This window comes from Recurvomyces mirabilis (genome assembly GCF_035927965.1).
Source record: "Recurvomyces mirabilis strain CCFEE 5264 chromosome Unknown scaffold_2, whole genome shotgun sequence".
Taxonomy (NCBI): Eukaryota; Fungi; Ascomycota; class Dothideomycetes; order Mycosphaerellales; family Teratosphaeriaceae; genus Recurvomyces; species Recurvomyces mirabilis.
The window spans coordinates 543,561-564,115 of record NW_027041936.1 but is presented as its reverse complement, the minus strand read 5'-3'; the positions used below and the strand labels follow the sequence as shown (position 1 = coordinate 564,115).

Below are 20,555 nucleotides of genomic sequence, written 5' to 3'. Positions count from 1 at the left end.
GGTCAAGTATCTTACCACCCCTTCCGCTCAAGCATATCCCCCACCCACATCTCCTTCGGCCATTGACTCCTCGCGTTACACAAAGGACGTCAAACCCCTCTATCTCACACTGTTGACTCTGCAGCCCACCACACCTCCGCTCGGATCTAGTCCGCCACCAAGGATAGGCCGGACAGCATGCCTCAAAGCCCTGCTATCTCGGCCACAGAGCACCATGGCTTCCAAGTCATGCCACCAAACAGGAACATAGATCGCATGCACCGTCATAGAGAGGGCAATGGTGAGCTCGGCATCGCATTACCGGAACTCTGGCTTGGTGTGGCGATCGAATCTGGAGATGGCTTTTTCAAGCTCGGGTTTGCGTGTCATGATGGCACCTATACCATTGACTTTGCCGTTCACCAACTCGATCTTCAGCATCAGATACCGAAACCGGGCCAGAGTGATAGACGAGTGGTGAAGGATCAAGATGGGTCAAACGAAGGGGCGAGCCACGCGATCTGTGACTATCTGATCAAGAGTGTTCACCAATATCAAGAAAAGAACCACTACAAGTTCTTAGCGGTTGGTATTGCTCAAGAACTGGTCGCTTTGAGTCCACAGGCGCCATCAAGAATCTGGGCAAAGCTCGATATCGTCCCGATCACTGTTCCTTGCCTCACCCGCAGGGCGACGCCTGATGCCAACAAAGGTGTCGACGAGCTCGCCGACTCTATGGTTCGGAAGGGTCTTGCGCAAGTCCTTCAACGTTTCATATACATAGACGCCTTTCACACTGACCAATACAAGGTTCTATGGTCCTGCGAAGCATCCACGAGTGCAGGTGGGCTTCAACAACAGAGTGTAAGTAGATCTGGACAATCAAATCCAACTCATCTCCTTGGCTCAACAACAAGCACTGGTCAGCGAGCAGACATGGCGCACGGCCCATTATTACCGCGAGTCGATCAAGCAACGAAACATCAAGTTCTCATTCTTCTCCGCCACACCCCAAGGTGGCGGCGTAGTCCTGATGAGGCATGCTCTGATCCGCTTCTACAAGCTTCTTGGAGTCGATACCACCTGGTGGGTACCGAGCCCTAAGCCAGAAATCTTCAGGATCACAAAGACGAACCACAATATTCTGCAAGGCGTCGCGAAACCCGAAGAACGTCTTCAATCGGAGCAGAAGCGGCTGATCGAGGACTGGGTCCAGACTAACGCCGGGCGCTTCTGGACTTCTGAAGGAGGACCCCTTGCTCCGCGCTCTGAGGGTGGGGTGGATGTGGTCATCGTTGACGATCCTCAGATGCCTACTCTTATCCCCATCGTCAAGAGACTTGACCCTGACCGTCCAGTCATCTTCCGTTCTCATATCCAAATCCGCTCCGATCTAGCCCAAGATTCTGCAGCGCCTACGGCAGAAGTCTGGAATTGGCTATGGCAGAGTCTCCAACAGGCAGATGTCTTTATTAGCCATCCGGTCAAAGCTTTCGTACCACATACTGTCAACCTGAACAAGCTTGCATATATGCCAGCGACCACAGACTGGCTCGATGGCCTAAACAAGCCTCTGAGCGAATTTGACACAGCCTACTATCTCCACGAGTTCAATGCCGAAGCCACGCGCTGGAGTATTGCCAAGATCGCTTACCCGAAGCGCAAGTACGTCGTCCAAATAGCACGCTTGGATCCCAGCAAAGGCATCCCGGATGTCCGGCGAGCTAGGCAGAGTTCAGACGTCACTCATCCTACTGCCAAGGTGTGCATTCGCAGGCGACGCCTCAGCTCGTTATTGCGGGACACTATAGTGTCGATGATCCGGATGGTGTCAAAGTCCTCGAGCAGACGCTTGACTTACTCGATACCAAGTACAGTGATATCAAAGACGATGTAATTGCCATGCGCCTCGGACCAACTGATCAGATATTGAATACACTCATGTCCTCCGCACATGTGGGACTTCAGCTCAGCACACGTGAGGGATTCGAGATCAAAGTCTCCGAAGGTTTACACAAAGGTGTCCCGATGATCGTCTCGAATGCAGGCGGGATCCCACTATAAGTCCAGCACTAGAAGTCTGGATTCGTCGTGGAGTTGGGAGGTTACAAGAAGGTGGCGGAGTATCTTGATCTGCTGTTCGGTGATCAGGAGGTCTATCAGAGGATGTCCGAGGCAGCGAAGACGAGGGTGAGTGATGAGGTTGGTACGGTGGGAAATGCGATTGGTTGGATGTATCTGGTCGACAGGCTGAGTAGAGGAGAGAAGATGGAGATGGATGGGAGGTGGGTTTGGGATCTGGCTAGGGAGGGTGCTGGAGAGCCGAAGCGGAAAGAAGAACATTGGCTGCCCAGGGATTTGACCACATGAACCATGACGAGGCTTTGCACATAATGTCTTCGGCAGTATACTTGGGAACTATGATACCGCAACGATCTGCTCTTAGCAGCCGAACGAGCTGCCAAGCTCGGCATTACCCACCTCTACTGTGGCGAATTCGTGACGTTCAGAAAAACGTCCCTGATAGTGCAGCCACTATGGCTGTACGTCCCTCCAAGCACTTCGTTCAACCAAGCAAAAGCAGAAGCATCGCCATTCGTCTCCTCGGCCAAATGTCCAGCATTAGTGTTTCTTTCGTACAATGTGTTGACTCCAACCTCGCAGTATCTCTTCACTAAATCATCCGTATCCGTGATCGGAGTGATCTCGTCCCGAACAGCTTTGTAGATGTACAATGGCATCTGCGGGATCCCATGGTATCCCATTTGCCCATTATTGTTTACCAAATCCGTGATCAAGGGATCGTCGAGACTAACGGAGCCATCGACAAAGTAGGAGAAGATTGGCTGATTGGCGAAGGTGACAAAGGCATCCTCTACCGTGCCGTTCATGACTGAGAGGAATTTAGTCGCGTTGTACTGTCCTGACTGCTTGAGCTGGGAGAGAAGGTAAGAACGTGCGGTGGGATACTCGGCCGTGAGACCTAGTAAGAAACCAGGGAGGAGCCCACTCCACCATTGTTCCGAGGCGTGCGCTAGGACGCTCGTACCGTTGCTTACGAGGCCTCCGAGTGCTGCTCCCGCGATGGTAAGGTCAGGAGCATAAGAGCGTTGGAGTTCAGCCGCCCATTCGCTTGCTAGACTCCCGCCGGAGTAGCCCCATAATGCAGTCCGAGTGGTACTAGAATCGAGACCGAAGCCAGGGTTTAGAACAGCACGGATGGAGTCTAAAACGGTGTTGCCTTCTGTCACGCCGTTCGAAAAGGAAGCGGTATGGGACTCGAAGTCGGGGATGTTGACGTACCAGCCTGCTCGGAGAGCGGACTGGATGTCGGTGTTCAAGGGTTCGGAGCCGCCCCAGTCCGGTGAGGAGAGGACGTAGCTTGGTGAGGCGTCGACATTTGGGCTGTTGTATGGGATCTGATAGGAGAGAAGGGCGCCCGCACTAGTGTTTGCGGCGGCGTTGACATGGCTGGGGATGAGGAGCGTGGTTACGGCCCAGGAGGGTTGGTAGAGGCTGTTTGTCGTCCGGAAGAGAATGTTGTAGGCCGCCGAGCTGGCATTGAAGACTGCGGTGAGGTTTCCAGGTGCTACGCGTAAACGGAGGATCGAGCCGGGTTGCGTTGATTCGTAGTCGCGCGGAGCAGTGTACCATGGATCCTGCGTTGGTGGTAGCGGGGCGAAGTCTGATTTAGCTGTGGCGCTTGCTACAAGTACAGCTATCGAAGCGAGGATCTTGACTTGTGACTTCATGGTTGAGGACTCTGGCGGTGGTTCGAGTAAAATTGAGCTGAGGCAGGTAGATGGACACCAGCTGCATACTTATATGTTGATATATTTGCGCATTCGCATCCGCGTACATCGCACATCGAATACGAGACTCGGCATGATCTGCGATCACTCACCCTCGGTCGGGGCCTCAATAGTGATGTTGCGTATCCGACGATGATGATGATCATAGTACGGTGTAGAGCTCATTGCCAAAGCGCATCGAAGACCCTAAGCACGGCTCATCGTAAAAGATGAGCTAACCCCAAGTCGTATTCGTCTGCATCCTTCAGCTTGAACAGGGGCGATGAGCGCGCTCGATACGAAGCAGAGAACATGCAGCAGCAGCATGTCAGCTCCACGTTATATTCGCCGTGATATCATACATGCGGTTGTTTATTGGCCCCAGTACAACTCCCCGAGCTGTTCATCGTAGGTGATGACTGGGTCTCCCTGCGTGCGGCAAGAGCATCGCATCGAGTCGGTGCTTCTCACTTCACGGCAGCACGAGAAACTGTCAGGGCAGCTGTTGTTCCCTTCTGATATATGGAGAAACGTGTGCTTCAGATTCAGCTTGTCCATAGGACCATAATTCAGCATCCACATAGTATATCGTTCGCCATCCATACGAACGATACTTTTCAGTACTAGAATCACAATGGCAGAGACCAGCATCGTTATTCAGAGGAAGACCCTCAACACATCGCCAGACGCGCGCCTAAACTCGTACGATCACCATTCTCGTGCACCATGGCTTGAAGGCACTGGCTACCTCACACCTCTTTACCTCTATCACCGCGAGCAAGCACTACTGCCATTTCATGTGGCACACTGGATGACCTCAGGAGTGGAGCCACGCATGCTGGCTCAGCCATCGTGGATCATCGACGTGAGTCGAGATCAGATCGAAGGCCTGCTCACCTTGGCCGCCAAGATCGATTACAATCGAGACAAACATGGCGAAATCTGGGCTGAGCTCAGCGATATTGTACAAAGCTTCCCATACCTACCGTGGAGCACGACCGGTCATTTCGTGCGGATGTCCTCTTGCAGTTTCAAGGACTTGGACCACAGATTTCTGAAAGCAACTTACGGCATAAGAGGCGCAATGCTCAAGCTAGTACACTCGAAGGCCACGGAACATTCTCTGCTGAACCTGCTCGATCGCGAGGACTTCGTATTGGACAATAAGCTCAATGTCTTCCCTTTCATTCCAAACTCGATCCGCTGAGTGAGTGGCCGCGCTTCATTCACGAAGGAGTCCTCGTTGCTGTGAGCCAGAGTCGATTTTACAAAGCGCAAGTTCAGGAGATGTCCGATGCCGCTCTCGTGGAGATGGTACACCAGATTCGTAAGCTTTGGGACGATGTCAAGTAGCAATTGGGAGTGAAATCTTGTGTTCTCGATGTCTACGCCGAAGCAAGCAAGCCTGGCTTTATGGTCAGAATCATTGCTATCAAACCCTATGATGCTCATTCTGGCTCCGGCAGTCTGCTCTTCCATTGGCTTGACGATCAGCACATTACGACTGCGCGCGATGATCCCAAGGCTACGATTGTCCGGTTACTGCGTATCTGGCCTAAGGGAGCTCATATGTTGAGCTCTAAGGACGCCTTGAATATTGGCCGAGCTTCCATTGCTGCTGACGAGCTTCGGACGCTGCGTCAACGTGGCCTCGAGTGGGTCATCGAGCCTGAAGCTCATGCGCGCTTCATAGAGATGCCTGTACCGTGGACCTACAAACGGGTCACGACTTCAAGAGCTGCATTTGATGTGTTCCCGAATCCGCCAAAAGACGCAAATGACATGGCTTGCGGTGTAGATTTGCAAGGTCATCCAATGCTGCAAAGGCTTCAGTCGATGCGCCAGTGTGTGCCACATGAGAAGAAGGCGACAACTGCTCCCGGTAAGTCACGTCTCATACTCAAGAAGAATCATGCTCGGTCTCCAGCGTTTCTCCTACAACCAGCATGGCGCAGATCGTGTTCCAGAGAGCAATTGAATACACGATATCACGAATGTTTGTGTACAACAGAACCATTCGCGAGAATTCGTTTCTCGTATCGAACGATGACGACAGTGAAACGTCGATATTGGAACGGACTCTATCTGCTAGCTGCCATTGGCGACACCAACCATATCTTTCGACTTCCTTGCGCACTTTTAATGCCAGTGATTCGCATTCGCTAATTCGAGAATTTTCGTAGCTTGTCGTAATACAGAGACAGTCAGAATGTCAGGCGAGCCAGAACAGAAAGCGCAGGATCCTACCGCCCATGAACAGATGATGGACAGCGAGTACGTTGAAAGTCTTACTGTACACAGGCAGGCCTGACCTATCACAGAAAGCACGTTAAGCGTAACCCGCATGGCAACTTCAAAGAAGTCGAAGGTGGCAGACCGGACTGGCGAGCCAACGAGAAATTCGCATTCACGAAAACGAAGAATCCATCTTGGAAAGTCGGACAGGGCGCCAACGATGGTGGCGAAAGTCTGAAGTATGATCATGTCGACATCGATCCATACGAAGACGGTAGGCCGGCCACCTTCAACTACAAGCTACTTATCTCGGCCATTATACCACGACCCATCGGCTTTGTAAGTACTCGATCTAAGGACGGCAGCAGCACGAATCTAGCACCTTTCTCGTATACGCAAATGGTCAATCACGATCCGCCTATCTTCATCGTCGGCTATGCTGGTGGTTTCGACAAGGCAAAAGACAGTCTGAAGAACCTCATGGAATCCAAGGAATGTACTATCAACATGATTTCAGAGCACTATATTGAAGCTGCAAACGCCACGTCAGTAAACGCCCCGTATGGCGTCTCAGAATGGGCTCTCACAGGTTTGACTCCGGCACCTTGCAAAGATGTCAAAGCGAGCAGAGTCAAGGAAGCTGTATTCAGTGTCGAAGGCAAGCTCGTGGACACGAAGGAGTTCGAGAGCCGGGCCACGCCTGGTAAGAAGACTGGTGTGATGGCTATTATTGAGGGTGTACGTTTCTGGGCACGCGAGGATGCCATCAATGAAGAGCGGAACATCATCGATCCTGCCGTAAGTCGAGTCAAGGCCGTGTAGAATGCGTTACTGACTGCCGTTAGATCTTACGACCAATGTCTCGTCTTGGCGGTATAACGTATGGCCGACTTACGGAAGGCGTAGAGATTCCGCGACCGGACTGGGATGATCTCAAGCAAGAAGCTGAGTCGGCTGGTCTGGTCAAGCCGAAGAGTGATGGGCAATGACCACACTCGGTGCTGTAATTAGTCGAGAGGGTACATACGGGAGGAAACAGGCTCGATGGAAGCAGAGATGTCCTAGACCGATGTTCAATAATAGAAGGTTCATTATGTCCATTCATGTATCATTCATATCAACAGGTATTGCCGAAATATGAGACGTCCGACGTCTGCCATGGAGCCTCACATCAGCTTGAACCAGCGGCAGGACCATGGACGATGGCCGAGTCCCGCCTTGACGGCTCTGCCTGCACACGCAAGAACTCCTGCAAGTATCCCACCTCTACAGCGTCATGCTCGGGGTCCACGACTCGATCGATCCTGCCGTCATCCCATGCGAAGCCATGCCAGAGCAAGATGCCAAGCTGAGCAGCGATTTCTATGGCGTGGCGGACAGTATCAGAATTGATCTCATGTACGTGGCGCTGCAGGCTTTCCCAGAACAATACCCGAAGCTCCTCGGCCTGTGCATAATATGTGAAGACTGGCTTCTTCGTCCCAGGATCGTTGTCGAGATATCCCAGGAGATGCTCGAGTCCGTATAAGCTGATCCCGAGCGGCAGCTGCTCTGCCTCTGCCCAGTCGACATAGCCTCTGATCTCGGAAGACGCCGCATCGACCATGATGTTGGAAGGCAATAGATCTCCGTGGGTCAGGACGACAGGGAGGCTGTCCAGCAGACCATTCTCGACTTCTTGTCGTATTACTCCTGCTCGCCGACGAAGCTTGGAATTGGGTAGCTGAAGCTCCAGCATTCGCAGACGATCGACCAGGCTGAAACCAACCTTTCCTGTACAGCCCGAGAGTGTTGGAGAGTGGCATCCTCCTCCAAACCATTGTCTGGCAAAGAATTTGCTGAAGGATCTGATGACTAGTTGCATGCGGACGAAGTCCTGGTGATTCAAAGTAGGCGTCCGCGGCTGAACGTCACTGAAGCGTATGCCTGGTATACAAGACATTCGCAGAACCTGAAGCGACGTTTCGTCATCGATGCTGATGTTTTCAAGTTCATGAGTCTCTGGCGCAAGTGTCGAATACAAATGATATGCTGTGACGGCCGTGTCTAGCGATAAAGCATATCGAGGTAGACGAAACTGGACAACGAATGACTGGCAGCTGTCGGACTTGGTCTTGGCCTTCAAGGTATATGAACAGCCACCTTGTGCCACAGGCTCTAGGACATGGCCTGGAAAGTGTTTGCTAGCATGGCGAGTACACGCCTCAATGTCATCCGTCGACAGCTTTGTTCGTCCTGTTGTCGAGCTGGATTCCAGTAGTAACGTGCTCATGAATAGATCTTGAGAGAGTGTCGAGCATAGGCAGGATAATACGTCGTGCCTCGACAGCAATTATCCTTGTTCAAAAGCAATATGCCATCCCACGCTTGAGGGGTAGCTCTAAGTGGTGATGGTCTTCAGTCAGCTGGTGTATCGCAACCGAGCGCGGGTAATCCACTTGGACTGTCTTGCGCATCTCAGCCGCTCCATATTCAATCAGCCAAAGTGTCTCCCAATTGCCAGATGGTATCACCGTACATTTCTTTACGGCCGCCGTATCGGTTCACTGTGTATCGGCAGCACTTCTAACATTCCTTACCACCTAGAACACGATCAGGATTGCATCGAGTTAAGCCCTTGTTCCACGCAAAGAATGCTTTCATGTCCCGTCTATGTGGCGTTACTATATGTACCGGCTCTCGGTCTTCCATATATCCATATCAACAATCCAGGGTATCTGCAAAATGTTCGGCTCATCATCCCACTCATGCCATGGCCATGCCTGAATACAAGAAAATGTGGTTGGGTCAAGAAGGTAAAGCTGCGCCCAATCGTGCCAGCATCGAGCTCCTCGAACGGCGTTCGCAAACCAAGCCGGGCAGCCTCGCGCTCGTCCATATTTTCGAAGAACATCGCAAGCTCATCATGTCGAGAAAACAGGCGCCTTGTTGAGCACCGACCGTCCACGAATCGCAACACCAATACCAGCCGCCATGCGCACCCTCGGTGGTAAATCCTCCTTTATACCCTGCGAACTCTCAGGTCGATTGAGACTGCTCGAGCTCCCACCAGCACCAGAGTGTTTACCCTGCGCGGCACTCTTGGTCTTGCCCGTTCCTGTCAAAGCACTCAGCATGCTCCTTTTGCGTGGTTGATCGCCGGGGTTATTACTGCTTTCTGTGATGTCCGTCACCTCGCTCGAGGCGCTACGGATCGATGCTCGCTCGGTATTCTCGTCGTACAATGACGTTGCTAGTGCGGGGATGCCGGTCTCGAGCTTCATTTGGTCTTGCAAGATGCTGTAACCCGGCTTGAAGTACTCGATCGCCACGTCTCTGCTTTCCACTGGTAAGTGGATGGCAATGCTGACGACCAACTCGATGATCATGTGCACTCCACCCTCCAGATCTGATGGTGGTGGGTCTTGCAAGTGTAGAGATATTGCACCAATCAGCTGGTCCTTGAGCATGTCTGTAAATTTTGCTCGGTTCGCTGCACATTGTTGTGATCGCAATGCATCTTGCAAGCCTTCCAGCGTTGCCAATCTCCAGTTTACGACTTTGGATGTCAGGAACTCATCCTCCTCAACCGTCTGTGCTGGTGGCGCGAACCGTCTGATGTTGAGCTGTACCGCCTTCAGCTGTGTAGAAAGTGCAATGTCAAGGTCAGGATGGAAGTATCGGTCGAAGCAGTCTTCAACCAGCCATCTCGAAATGACAGCACGCCCGGCTGCCGTCATCTCTTGCTTACCAGTAAGCACGGCATCTTTGTTCACCGACTTGTGTAGCCAATCTGGGAGCGACTTCCAGCTCTTCCTGATGCTGAACGCTAGCTGAGCAATCAGTCCATCGAGGCGGTTGAATCGCGTGGTGTACTCGCTGTCGTCTAGTGATGTTCGTGATTGGGATAGGCGCTGGTGTGCCAGGCTGTTCTGCAGTTGCTTGACCTGGTCTTCTTTCTCGAAGTAGTACTTCTTTACTTTCGTGTACTTCTCGCCTGTGATTGTGTCAGCCAGGCGCCATACAAGACCAACAACACAATATGGACATACGAAGCTCCTTGTGATCTTTAATAAGCTGTGCCACATCCTCTTCGGTCATATCCTCCCCTAGTTGTGCTGGCTGCGGTGTCACTCTTCCGATGTCTCCTTGTTGCTGAGCTTGATGATTACCTTTGAAAGCTTGTCCGCTCGTGGGCGGCGCGACATTGGTGTTGTACGCCGCTCCACCTTGCTGCTGCGTATCACGTGTATTCAACCCATTGTGTACACTCTGTCTGTTGTTGGCAGATTTTGCGGGCCTCGGCGTCGGCAAGCTGCCATTGTTGGACGACATGGACGGGTCGTCGCCTTGCTGATTGTAGCTTCTGCTCTGTGCTATCGAGGGTCGGGACGCGGCTATGGAGTCTGTCTGCGAGGTGACGTCGGGTGGGGAATGTTGCTGCTGCTGATAGCTCTGCTGCGAGAAGGTCAATAAGAATCGCGGATGCTGATACGACGGCGATGACAAGGTGCTGACATACTGGTTGTGTCTGTATAGCAAGACCTGCATTTGGGTGCTCTTGCTGGGCCGTGCGCGCGCTTTGATACGGCGCTTGTTGCGCAGGATGCGGCTGAGGTTGTTGGTGCAAGGGTGGCTGTGGCTGAGCTGGCGGATACGAAGCAGCGCCGCCAGAAGTATAGTTGGGCTGCTGATCACCGCCCAGCGGGGGGCTTAAGACCTGCACGCCGCCCTGTCGCTGTTCTCGAAAGCCCTGCTCGGTGTTCAGGCGCTGCAGCCGGCGCTGCGACCAGCGATCCAGCGCGGAGTTGCCTTGTCCTGAGTCGGACGACGTCTTGCCAGCGCTAGTGGGATGCTGCCCGTTGCTCATGGAGACCTCTCCAAGGTAGGCTTCGTGCTGCTCACTGGGTGTGGGCAGCTGGGAGAAGTCGGGCGACCAGACTGGCGAAGGCGAGCCGGAATCGTAGGAGGGGTCGATGTTTCTGGCCCCACGCACAACTTCTCTTCTCAGCACTGTCTGTGAGCGTGACAGTCCTCCCGACAGCAGCGGCGATGGTTGGTCGTAGTCCTCCGATTGCTCGTAGTTGACCCCGAGACCCTGCTCACCGCCCGGGATGCCTGCAATAGAGCGCCGATCTGTTATCTCTGATTCAGTACTTGGCGCGGTCGCATGATGCGGGCAGTAGACCTACCACCGCTGTAGCCCCAGCTGAATCGGTCGGTAGCAGTGGTGCTGCGGCTCGCGTTCTGTGGTCGAGGTTGCGCGGCCGGTGCAGCAGCGGGTTGAGGGGCTTGTGGGCGGAGCGGAAGATCAATGGGACGGTCAGCTCAATGGTCATAGGCTCACGTTGCGAAGTGGGTATTCGCTTAAAGCTTGTCGTGGGGAGACGACCTACCCGGGTGCTGCGACTCCGGAAACCAGTTGATGTTGTGCCTGGACTTGTTCTTGTCTCTGCTCAGCGAGAAACGGGGCATTTGGTATCTAGCCCTCCTCTGCCCCCTTCAACGTCGTGCGAACGAAAAGGTGTGGATGTAGTGCTGGTCTGAGCGCCCTGTGATGGGTGCTAAAGCATCTAGCCTTTGGATAGCAAAACCTTGCGGGACGGCGACTCGTTCGTCGGTGACTAGTACTATCCTTGCGGGCGCAGCAGCGCTGCTCCCGACCAGTATGCGCGCTTGTAAGGGAGCTGCGAGACAAGAGCAATAGTAATGATGGATTGCAGACCCCGTCCCGCCTAGCCTCCCACTCTAATCCCAAGGGCGCCACAATCCTCGTTCATTTGCTGGCTGATCGAGACACACTGCAGAGACGGAGCTTGGCTCTGCATGCGTGGCGGATACCCAAAGTCTATGCAATACAGACCTCCGCAGCGTAGGTGAGATCCCGCAGCCCTATGGCTTCCATGTCAAAGCAGCGGCGTTGCGCGCATGCTACTGCCATTCGTTTACTCGTGGCCGCAGACAGAGACATCTGCACGCCTTGACCATCATATCCCACTCTCGGCGCTCTCCACGTTGACTATATATAGACGTGCCCTGCATGTACAGTAATGAATTGTCCATAAAGGTCAGCAGGAGTAGGGGATTTAATTGCTGTCCCGCTGTTGTCGTCGTCTAACCTACATGCATTATTTGGGTGACAAGAAGATGCTCGACCCGGATGGCTTAAGATCGGGACTATGCTATGAGATCCTGGGCGCAAATGCTTCCGTCTGGAAAGGACCTAAGGGCTGTAACTACCTTTCCTCCACTCGGAAAGATATGTAGACCATCACAAAGCAACGGCTCCATCTGTCTCACGCTCGCACCCGAGGACAGACAGCGCTCTCACGCCGTCGACGTCAGAGAATTGGAAAGACATTGGTGATAATGATCTTCGTCTTGGGCCGTTTCAGATGAGCTGCTATCTTCCACGAACAAAGATCAACCAATCACAACCACATCGTCCACTACCGCAATACACCATTTCTCCTTCGGGTTACATCTATAGGGCATGCTTGTCTGCATCAATCCCGTCGATCTTGGATATCGTCCAGGCTAATACAAACTGCAATATGCCTGCGACAAGTTCTTAAGCAGAAGTTCAAGCAAATGGAGCAAGTAATAATACCTTACACTCATGATCGTGACTTCCTTCTCAGGTCGTCCCTTCTTCATCTGTCTGCACCTCTTACACTTCTAGACTTGGCACCCGTTCTTCGTGTTTCAAGCAGGAATTTTGCAGCATTTTGTTTCTCAAGCTTCTTTTCACATCGGTCCTCAGCGTCTCGCCGTGTTATGATAGAGCTATAGTGAGACGACGTTCGACACCATGGACGGCATACTGGTCACCTTCTTCGCGCTTCTTGCAGTCATCGCTAGCTCTCGCCCCCTTGCCACCAATCCAGGCTTTCAGATCTCAAGACTCTTCATGTGGGAGATACAAGGCCACAATACCACCATTATCTTCAACATCCTCGACCCCGATCCACTCACGAATGGCACCGGCGTTTGCAGTGGATCGTGGAAGACCGGCTCTGGTGGATACCCACAAGACTCATACGTGAGGTCGTCAGCAGGATTCTCAGTAGCCTCTTGCTGATAATGATATAGAAACAATGCGGCAACACCACATTCGCATGGAACATGGCAAGCTACGATAATACCGAGTCCTATACTCTTGGCCTTGAGCACGTCTTTGTCGACCCTTCGTAAGTCATGTAGCGGCTGCGACTGAGCATCTCGTTCTGACTCGCACACTCGCAACATGCAGCATCGGCCCATACCCATACGACCAGATGATATCTTTTGGAAGGGCTACGGTAAGTGAGCCAGCCATAGAGTGCCTTGCTCAGAAGCATGAAACCTTGTGCCAGCAAGTCGGCAACAGGTCTATTCGGGCTCCGATCTATGCCACGAGTGCAAAGCGCCGTTGAAGGGCGACAAATGCGACTTGGCTTGGCCAGCTCCACGAACGACCTAGCCAACGACGTCCTGGCAGAGAGAGCAGATGCAGCTGCCTATGCGTAAGAAGAACTGTACTGTATCGGAACATGTACGAGCACTATGACGAAGAAGGGAGTGTGGTTACCACTGTATGAAGTGTATGATACTATGGTGTGAAGTAATGATCGTCTTCCTGGAATGTACTGTGGCCAGACTCATCTGCTCTCCCAGTTGTGAAGATCAGGTCTTTGCACGTAAATCTGCTATCACGCTACGAGTCAGCCTCGATCTCATGAGGATTGGTGGCGTGATCGAAGTGGAAGAAAGACAATAGGCTCAGATGGGTTATTGTTTAGCATGAGTTATCAACACGGCGGTTCAGAACGGCGAGTGAAATGCGATATTTCGTCTTTGACGTGGCAGAGTATTGAGTCGTGAGTCACTTACTGATGTAGTCGTGCCTAATAGCGGAAGCTCAAGCAGAAGTAGAGGATAAGGTGATGTGAGGTAGAGAACGCGTAGGAGGGGGGCAACACCTTTTGACAGGAGGAAAGTGGTTAGCTGGCGACATGGGCGGTATTTATGTGAGTATGCAGTGGTCTGTGAGCATCGTTTGCGCCTTCGCGGAGCAAGCATACCATAACTAGCAATCAATTTCATCTTGGTGGTACAAGCTACAAGCGGTGACCAGAAATGGATACGGCATGAAGGCAAAACGGTGCCGCCACCAATTGAGCTCTGGATACACTGAAGCTTGACAAACCGACCTTCCCGAGATCCGATGTGAGAGCAATGTGGAAGACTTCCAGGAGAGCGTCACAGCATAGGCCATCATCGAGACGTGTCTACACAAGCATAGACATGAGCGTCGAGTATCCCGAGCGTAGAAGGTCTATGGCAGGCAGCGGAATCGGTTCAAACTCGTATTACAGATGCGTAGGCTCAAGTTGGTAGAACAGATAGTATAGTGGTAGAACAGATAGTATAGTGGTAGAACAGATAGTATAGTGGTAGAACAGATAGTATACTATGAGATCAGCAAGCCATGCTCTGTAGCAAATCTCCGAGTGTACATAGGTAAGTGAATGGACGAACCGTGAGCGAGCAACCTCAGGCATGATCAAATCTTGGCGGACGTCGGCTTGCTCCGCAGACACGCGCACTAGCGAATTCGCACTCCAATCTTCAACGCCAAGCGGCAACAACAACGAGCGTTTCCAACCACTTCTGCGACAGTGTCAGCAATACCGCCAACATGTCGCTCGTCTCTGGAGAGAAGTCGAGCTTCCAGTTCATCTTGCGTCTCCTCAACACCAACGTCGATGGCAAGCAGAAGGTCATGTACGCCTTGACCAAGATCAAGGGTGTGGGACGCCGCTACAGCAACTTGGTGTGCAAGAAGGCCGATGTCGACCTCAACAAGCGGTACATCTACCTTCGTGGTGAAGTTGGAAAAATGGAATGACTAACACGTTCTCTAGCGCTGGCGAACTCACCTCCGAAGAACTCGAGCGCATCGTCACCATCGTCCAAAACCCAACCCAGTACAAGATTCCGACCTGGTTCCTCAACAGACAGCGCGACATCGTGGACGGCAAGGACTACCAGATCTTGGCCAACGGCGTCGACAGCAAGCTCCGTGATGATTTGGAGAGACTGAAGAAGATCCGCGCGCATCGTGGTCTGAGGCACTACTGGGGTCTCCGAGTGAGGGGTCAGCACAGCAAGACCACCGGCAGAAGGGGTAGGACCGTTGGTGTCAGCAAGAAGAAGGGTTAGTGGTATGCTGGTGGATATGGCAGGCATGATGGTGATGGTAGTGGTGTGGCCGATGGAGCATTTGAAAGGGGCGCACGGGTTTGCGGATCACTTCTGATGGCAGGCGGATATGCACTGCTGCTGTTGTTGTGCCTATGTATGCTCACGGTATGCTAAGCTATTACGCAAATGCTCTGCCTTATTCACGTTCTTGCTCTTGTTTCAGCTGGCGGCAGCAGTGTTCGACTCTTCAGTACGTCACTTGACCACATTAACGTAGCAAGTACATCTGAGACTCATATATCTGCTCCTGCGTACATGTCCCCTCACCTCCATGAAACAGACACCCCTGATGATTTGTACAGATAATATAGCCGTGGCGACGAAGCACACTACCTTCGCAACACAACCCAGACAGGAGACGACAACAGAATCTCGGTCGCAACAGAACCTGTATCTACATATACTAGGACAGGTCGACGGTCTTGAGCGTCGCCTTACGACAGGCGCCAGAAGCTCCCTACGCTTAGTCGACTCGACTTTCCGCCAGAGCATAAAGGTGTTGCGGATGAGATGGAAATTGCCATCGATACTCTTGCGGCGTTGTGCACATCCGAAATTCCTCCCGAGAACACTTGCGATCCCATAAGGCAGCAGGCTCAGAGCAAGAGGCAGGCTGAAGATGCTTTGCTGACGCTGCACCACATGCGAAACCAGCTGCTGAGAGTACGGACTGGTCTGCAGTGCCTTCGGCTCGACATCACAGATCTGGGTGGCGACAAGCTCAAACAAATGGTCAAGGACGAGAATGAGAGATCCAATGCCGCAGAGCAGAAGACACGTAATTGTATCTTCGAAAGGTCTTCGGCGAGCTGCTTCGGTGCCTCTGATTAATCATGGAACTGTTTAATGATGTCGAGTTAATTTCGTCAGGTTCGATCAAGGAAGCTGCGTTGGGCCACAGCTCTCAACGTCACTCGCTCGCTGGCTGCTTCCATCTGACAGGCTATCAGCATCACAAGAATATCATTGTTGTTTTCTAAGAAAGGAGAATCCAGATCAGTTCAGTAATTCCTCATCCACGCTTCTGCTTGTCCCACTGAGCGATAGCATAGCACATGCGGAGAACGTCCACGGAAGATCCTACTCATGGAGAATGCTACTGAAGACCAGCAAGAATCGTAAGCTTGGTGCACAACCCTCATACGAAGAAGTATCAATGCTAAGAACGACAGTCGTGTACGCAATGCGAATGACTCGCCTTTGCTACGCTTGATACCAGAGCTGCGCAATCGAATCTGGAAGCTTGTATTAGGAGGACAGCTCTTCCACGTTGGCACGCTTAAGAATTGTCGTGGACGTATGATCCGCGCAGTCTGTGTGGCTCGCCATGATTTTGCGAGAGGGCCTGGGCGCCCGTGGCACGACGAGACGGTCTCGCACGGGGCAAATGAGCCATACGTCGAACATGAACGCTGCATGGAACAAAGCCGGCCAGGCTTTTACCCAACTCATCTCATCGCCAGACTCAACGTCCAGGTTCTGTTGGTATGCAGGCAGATTCATGAGGAAGCTGCCCTGCTCCCCTTTCAAGAGAACGTCTTCGATATAAAGATGGAGGCCTTGGATCGATTCGTCAGACAGCTGGCTCCTGCACAAGCACAAAGCATCAGGACTCTGCATATCAGCATCTTCTTACTCTTTCCACTGGGGTGGCCACAACCAACCCACAGTACGTGGTCAGTTCTCGTGCAGAGGTTGACGTCTATTCGGACACTGGCTATACGGGCTCGGCCCTCCCTCGAGCAAGCACTGACAGAGAAGGACGAAGACGCATTAGTTAGGTTTGCGAATGACCTTGGCAATTTCGGACGCTTGCCTTATAGCTCATGTGTCGTTGTTCCACCGCAGATGGAAGTCGATTACTCTCTGGGCCCCAGCCCAAGTGGCCCGAGAATGGCCCGACTATGGGCAGATGAGCTCAGGACGATTCTCGAGAAGCTACTCACCAGGCAGAAGACTCCTTCGGCACCACACATTTGGGAGGGGTAGCATAGTGGGTTTGCGAAGGGGTGGTAGTCTGGTCGATGAGCGGAGGGAAGCGTCGCTGGCTTGAGTAAAACTGTGGCTCGAGGCTTGTGGTTGCAATGCAGCAATAGCGGTTCTTGATGAAGTGCGGAGCTCAACCATGGAATGATATGCCATTGTACGATCCTGTCACTACCAAACGTAGGCTTCGGAGCTCCGGCAAAGGCAGCGTATGAGTAGCATCATCCACTCCCACCATGCAATTCCAGGGAGAAGTCTGAGGTCATCACCGTCCTCGTGCATTCAAGTTGTCGGTGAACAGTTCTCATGTGTAAGGGATGCCTCCTTCCGTTTGTCATATTATCGGGCAAGAAATTCTGACGTCTCTACATATAGTACGCCGTACGCAGACATTGTGATAATCTTCGTTTCCTAGCATCTACCCTCACTCACTCGTACACAGCGATTTGGGGCAAGAAGTGGATGTTGCTGTCTTCGCGCTCCGTCCTCGCACTGTGCAAAGGCTCTCGAGCAGGTCTCGAGCAGGGTAGCAAGTTAGGTCTACTCTCCTCTCACACCTACACCTACACCTTTCCGTCAGTTCGCAGTCGTACTCTAGCCACCATGGCATCCACTACCACTAAGCTTCATGGCCGCGCTTTCTACGAGAGTATCGGATGCCCCAAATATGTCGTCGCGCCCATGGTCGATCAGTCCGAGTTTGCATGGCGACTACTCACGCGATCTTTTCTGCCTCCGGATCTACGAAGGAGTATTCTCGCCTACTCACCCATGTTCCATGCAAAGCTCTTCGCTGAGTCGCCAAAGTACCGCAACTCCCACTTCGAGGCTCTGAAGGAGGATGGCGAGGCATACCTTGACGGTAATGAAGAGTTTGACCGACCACTCTTCGTACAATTCTGCGCCAACGACCCTGAACATTTGCTCGAAGGCGCGAAGCAAGTGCAGAAGTACTGCGATGCGGTGGACTTGAACCTAGGCTGTCCGCAGGGTATTGCGAAGAGAGGACATTATGGTGCCTTTCTGCAGGAGGATTGGACGACGATACATAAGCTTATACGAAAGTTGCACGATAACCTTGATATTCCTGTGACGGCGAAGATGCGCATACTAGAGACGAAGGAGAAGACGCTGGAGTACGCGAAGATGATTCTCGATGCAGGTGCGAGTATAATCACAGTCCATGGAAGGCAAAGAGAGCAGAAAGGCCATTACACTGGCCTTGCAGACTGGACTGTCCTGCGATATCTGAGGGAGCAGCTACCGTCGGACACTGTGATGTTCGCTAATGGGAACATTCTGCAGCACGAGGATATCAAAGAGTGTATGGAGGCTACGAAAGTGGATGGTGTAATGACTGCGGAAGGCAATCTATACGATCCCAGCATCTTCGCCACACCACCGCCTGCTGGCGAAGAGGGCAGAGAATATTGGCGTGGGAGGGATGGGAAGGGAGGGTACAGAGCTGATGCTGTGCTAAGGCGGTATCTGGATATTATCCACAAGCATACTATGCGAAGAGAACCACCACAACGAGCGCCACTATTCCTGCCTACGGATTCGCCGTTCACGCAAACAGCTGAGGCTGAAGCTCAGGATGATGAGCGGCCTGCAAAGAAGCAGAAGTTTGATCACTCCACCACAGCAGACTCGAATGATACACCCGATGACCACAAAAGGACGAATGGCATGGCCACCAATGCCACTGCTCCCGCCCCTGTGTCAAAGAAGCAGCAAAAGAAGCAGCAAGCCAAGGAGCAGCATAAGCAAAAGGAGAATCGCGAGAAAGTGACGAACGCCAACTTAGTGGCAATGCAAGCACATTGCTTTCACATCTTACGCTCCTTGGTCTCCAAGCATCACGCCGTCCGAGACGCTCTAGCACGCTGCAAAGCCGGCGACATTGACGCGTATGAGAACATGCTCACCTTGACAGAAGCTGCAGTCAAAGAGGGCCTGCTAGCATACCACGCCAACCCTGCCGACTTTGAGGAGAGTGAAGACGATCCACCTGCTACCGAGGCCCTGGACAATGACAATACGGAGTCCAGTACCGAAGCTGTGAGACGATGCAAGAAGCCGTACTGGGTCTGCCAGCCCTATGTCCGACCTCTGCCGAAGGAGGCGCTGGAAAAGGGTAGTGTGCAGCTTAGTAAGAAGCAGCTGCGGAAGATTGAGCAGGACAGACAGGAGGAACGTAACGCTGGTGTGGCGGCGGGTGGTAAAGTCGAGAATGTAGAGAAGGATGTGAGGAGAGAAGTGCTCAGTGATGGCGATAAGGGAGTGGCAGCAGGAGACTTGAGGGTGCCGAAGGAGGGCATGGTTTGTGGTTGATGTTGCGATAATTTCGATACCCGTATCTGGATATCTCTGCTTTGCCCAGTCAAACTTCCAGTGTGTATACTGTCAGGACTTGCAAATATTTGCTGAGCAATGGTGACGATTGCACTGCGTAGTACGACCAGAATCTTTTGGTCTAGGTGATTTCGTCTTTTATTCTGGCCAGTCAAGGACAAGATAAATCAGCGATTTACGGTACTTATGTTCCAGCTCCATAAAGTGTAACGCTTGAATTCCACACCTTAATAATAACCGCTCTTCCCATCACCACATCAGGGCTTTGCCGAAAATGTCTCAGACACATCGATCATTCATATAAGATACTGTATGAGACGGTACGAAAGTGCTCTGATATGAGGCTGTGCTTTGTACTTAGCCACCCCAACGCCACTATCATTGCACGTGGCATGACGAGAAGGGGAATGTGGTGCGCCGGGATGCTGTGGCTCTAGCGGGAAGAGCTCAAGAAGGGACTATTGGCTGAGAGGAGTTCCGGTCAAGGAAGGAGGCAATCTTTCAGCTGCGCCAATGCTGATTTCTTGCAGACGATGGCCTGTCCAGCCCTGCCGGTAGAGCGCTCGGTGCTGATGGACGAGCTGAGCTTGGCAGGGCAGGGCATTTGCTGTACGAGTAGAGATGTCGGGTCTAAGGACGATTTGTTCGAGCCACGGTTGCGCAGAGCTGTATGTGTTCCCATGCTATCGCTTAGGGTAGGTCTCAATGGCCGGGTGATGTACATAAGAATGTAGATGGCAAGCAGCCGAGATAGAGTGATATCAGGCCGAATAATGGCGTGGCGTGCATTGGAATATTGAAAAACGTTGGAAACAGTTGCCGCTTGCCCCCAAACTGAAGCGCCAAGCTCCAGCGTTATCCATTGTGAGGCTGATGGGCATTAGTGGCCGGCACCAACACTTTCGTTGCCCGCTCTGCCCACCTTACCGCCTTGTGCACTCGCCCGCTTGTGTGGAAGCGCGAGGACGACCTTGGACCGTGTGC

At 52.5% G+C, this 20,555-nt stretch overlaps 10 protein-coding genes across 10 annotated transcripts; 7 read left to right on the top strand and 3 right to left on the bottom strand.

Moving 5' to 3' along the window:
• Nucleotides 1–177: 177 nt before the first annotated feature.
• On the top strand, nt 178–2,043 carry LTS14_000960 (uncharacterized protein; the record flags this gene model as incomplete). The annotated part of the gene is given in 3 exon segments (XM_064833669.1): nt 178–823; nt 852–1,741; nt 1,756–2,043. The coding sequence occupies 3 exon segments, from the start codon at nt 178–180 to the stop codon at nt 2,041–2,043; spliced, it is 1,824 nt and encodes a 607-aa protein (XP_064698630.1).
• Nucleotides 2,044–2,462: 419 nt separating this feature from the next.
• On the bottom strand, nt 2,463–3,731 carry LTS14_000959 (uncharacterized protein; the record flags this gene model as incomplete). Its single annotated transcript, XM_064833668.1, has 1 exon — nt 2,463–3,731. The coding sequence occupies one exon, from the start codon at nt 3,729–3,731 to the stop codon at nt 2,463–2,465; it is 1,269 nt and encodes a 422-aa protein (XP_064698629.1).
• A 673-nt stretch (nt 3,732–4,404) lies between these two features.
• On the top strand, nt 4,405–4,977 carry LTS14_000958 (uncharacterized protein; the record flags this gene model as incomplete). Its single annotated transcript, XM_064833667.1, has 1 exon — nt 4,405–4,977. One exon carries the CDS (start codon nt 4,405–4,407, stop codon nt 4,975–4,977), a length of 573 nt encoding a protein of 190 aa, XP_064698628.1.
• A 206-nt stretch (nt 4,978–5,183) lies between these two features.
• LTS14_000957 (uncharacterized protein) lies at nt 5,184–5,748 on the top strand (the record flags this gene model as incomplete). Its single annotated transcript, XM_064833666.1, has 2 exons — nt 5,184–5,652; nt 5,726–5,748. 2 exons carry the CDS (start codon nt 5,184–5,186, stop codon nt 5,746–5,748), a joined length of 492 nt encoding a protein of 163 aa, XP_064698627.1.
• A 231-nt stretch (nt 5,749–5,979) lies between these two features.
• LTS14_000956 (uncharacterized protein) lies at nt 5,980–6,994 on the top strand (the record flags this gene model as incomplete). Its single annotated transcript, XM_064833665.1, has 3 exons — nt 5,980–6,044; nt 6,092–6,803; nt 6,851–6,994. 3 exons carry the CDS (start codon nt 5,980–5,982, stop codon nt 6,992–6,994), a joined length of 921 nt encoding a protein of 306 aa, XP_064698626.1.
• A 182-nt stretch (nt 6,995–7,176) lies between these two features.
• On the bottom strand, nt 7,177–7,611 carry LTS14_000955 (uncharacterized protein; the record flags this gene model as incomplete). Its single annotated transcript, XM_064833664.1, has 1 exon — nt 7,177–7,611. One exon carries the CDS (start codon nt 7,609–7,611, stop codon nt 7,177–7,179), a length of 435 nt encoding a protein of 144 aa, XP_064698625.1.
• A 1,297-nt stretch (nt 7,612–8,908) lies between these two features.
• LTS14_000954 (uncharacterized protein) lies at nt 8,909–11,459 on the bottom strand (the record flags this gene model as incomplete). Its single annotated transcript, XM_064833663.1, has 5 exons — nt 8,909–9,981; nt 10,037–10,442; nt 10,507–11,120; nt 11,177–11,275; nt 11,381–11,459. The coding sequence occupies 5 exons, from the start codon at nt 11,457–11,459 to the stop codon at nt 8,909–8,911; spliced, it is 2,271 nt and encodes a 756-aa protein (XP_064698624.1).
• Nucleotides 11,460–12,795: 1,336 nt separating this feature from the next.
• Nucleotides 12,796–13,493, top strand: LTS14_000953 (uncharacterized protein; the record flags this gene model as incomplete). The annotated part of the gene is given in 4 exon segments (XM_064833662.1): nt 12,796–13,026; nt 13,077–13,174; nt 13,237–13,285; nt 13,305–13,493. The coding sequence occupies 4 exon segments, from the start codon at nt 12,796–12,798 to the stop codon at nt 13,491–13,493; spliced, it is 567 nt and encodes a 188-aa protein (XP_064698623.1).
• A 1,171-nt stretch (nt 13,494–14,664) lies between these two features.
• On the top strand, nt 14,665–15,188 carry RPS18 (ribosomal 40S subunit protein S18B; the record flags this gene model as incomplete). Its single annotated transcript, XM_064833661.1, has 2 exons — nt 14,665–14,834; nt 14,891–15,188. The coding sequence occupies 2 exons, from the start codon at nt 14,665–14,667 to the stop codon at nt 15,186–15,188; spliced, it is 468 nt and encodes a 155-aa protein (XP_064698622.1).
• A 2,631-nt stretch (nt 15,189–17,819) lies between these two features.
• DUS1 (tRNA dihydrouridine synthase) lies at nt 17,820–19,550 on the top strand (the record flags this gene model as incomplete). Its single annotated transcript, XM_064833660.1, has 1 exon — nt 17,820–19,550. The coding sequence occupies one exon, from the start codon at nt 17,820–17,822 to the stop codon at nt 19,548–19,550; it is 1,731 nt and encodes a 576-aa protein (XP_064698621.1).
• Nucleotides 19,551–20,555: the final 1,005 nt, after the last annotated feature.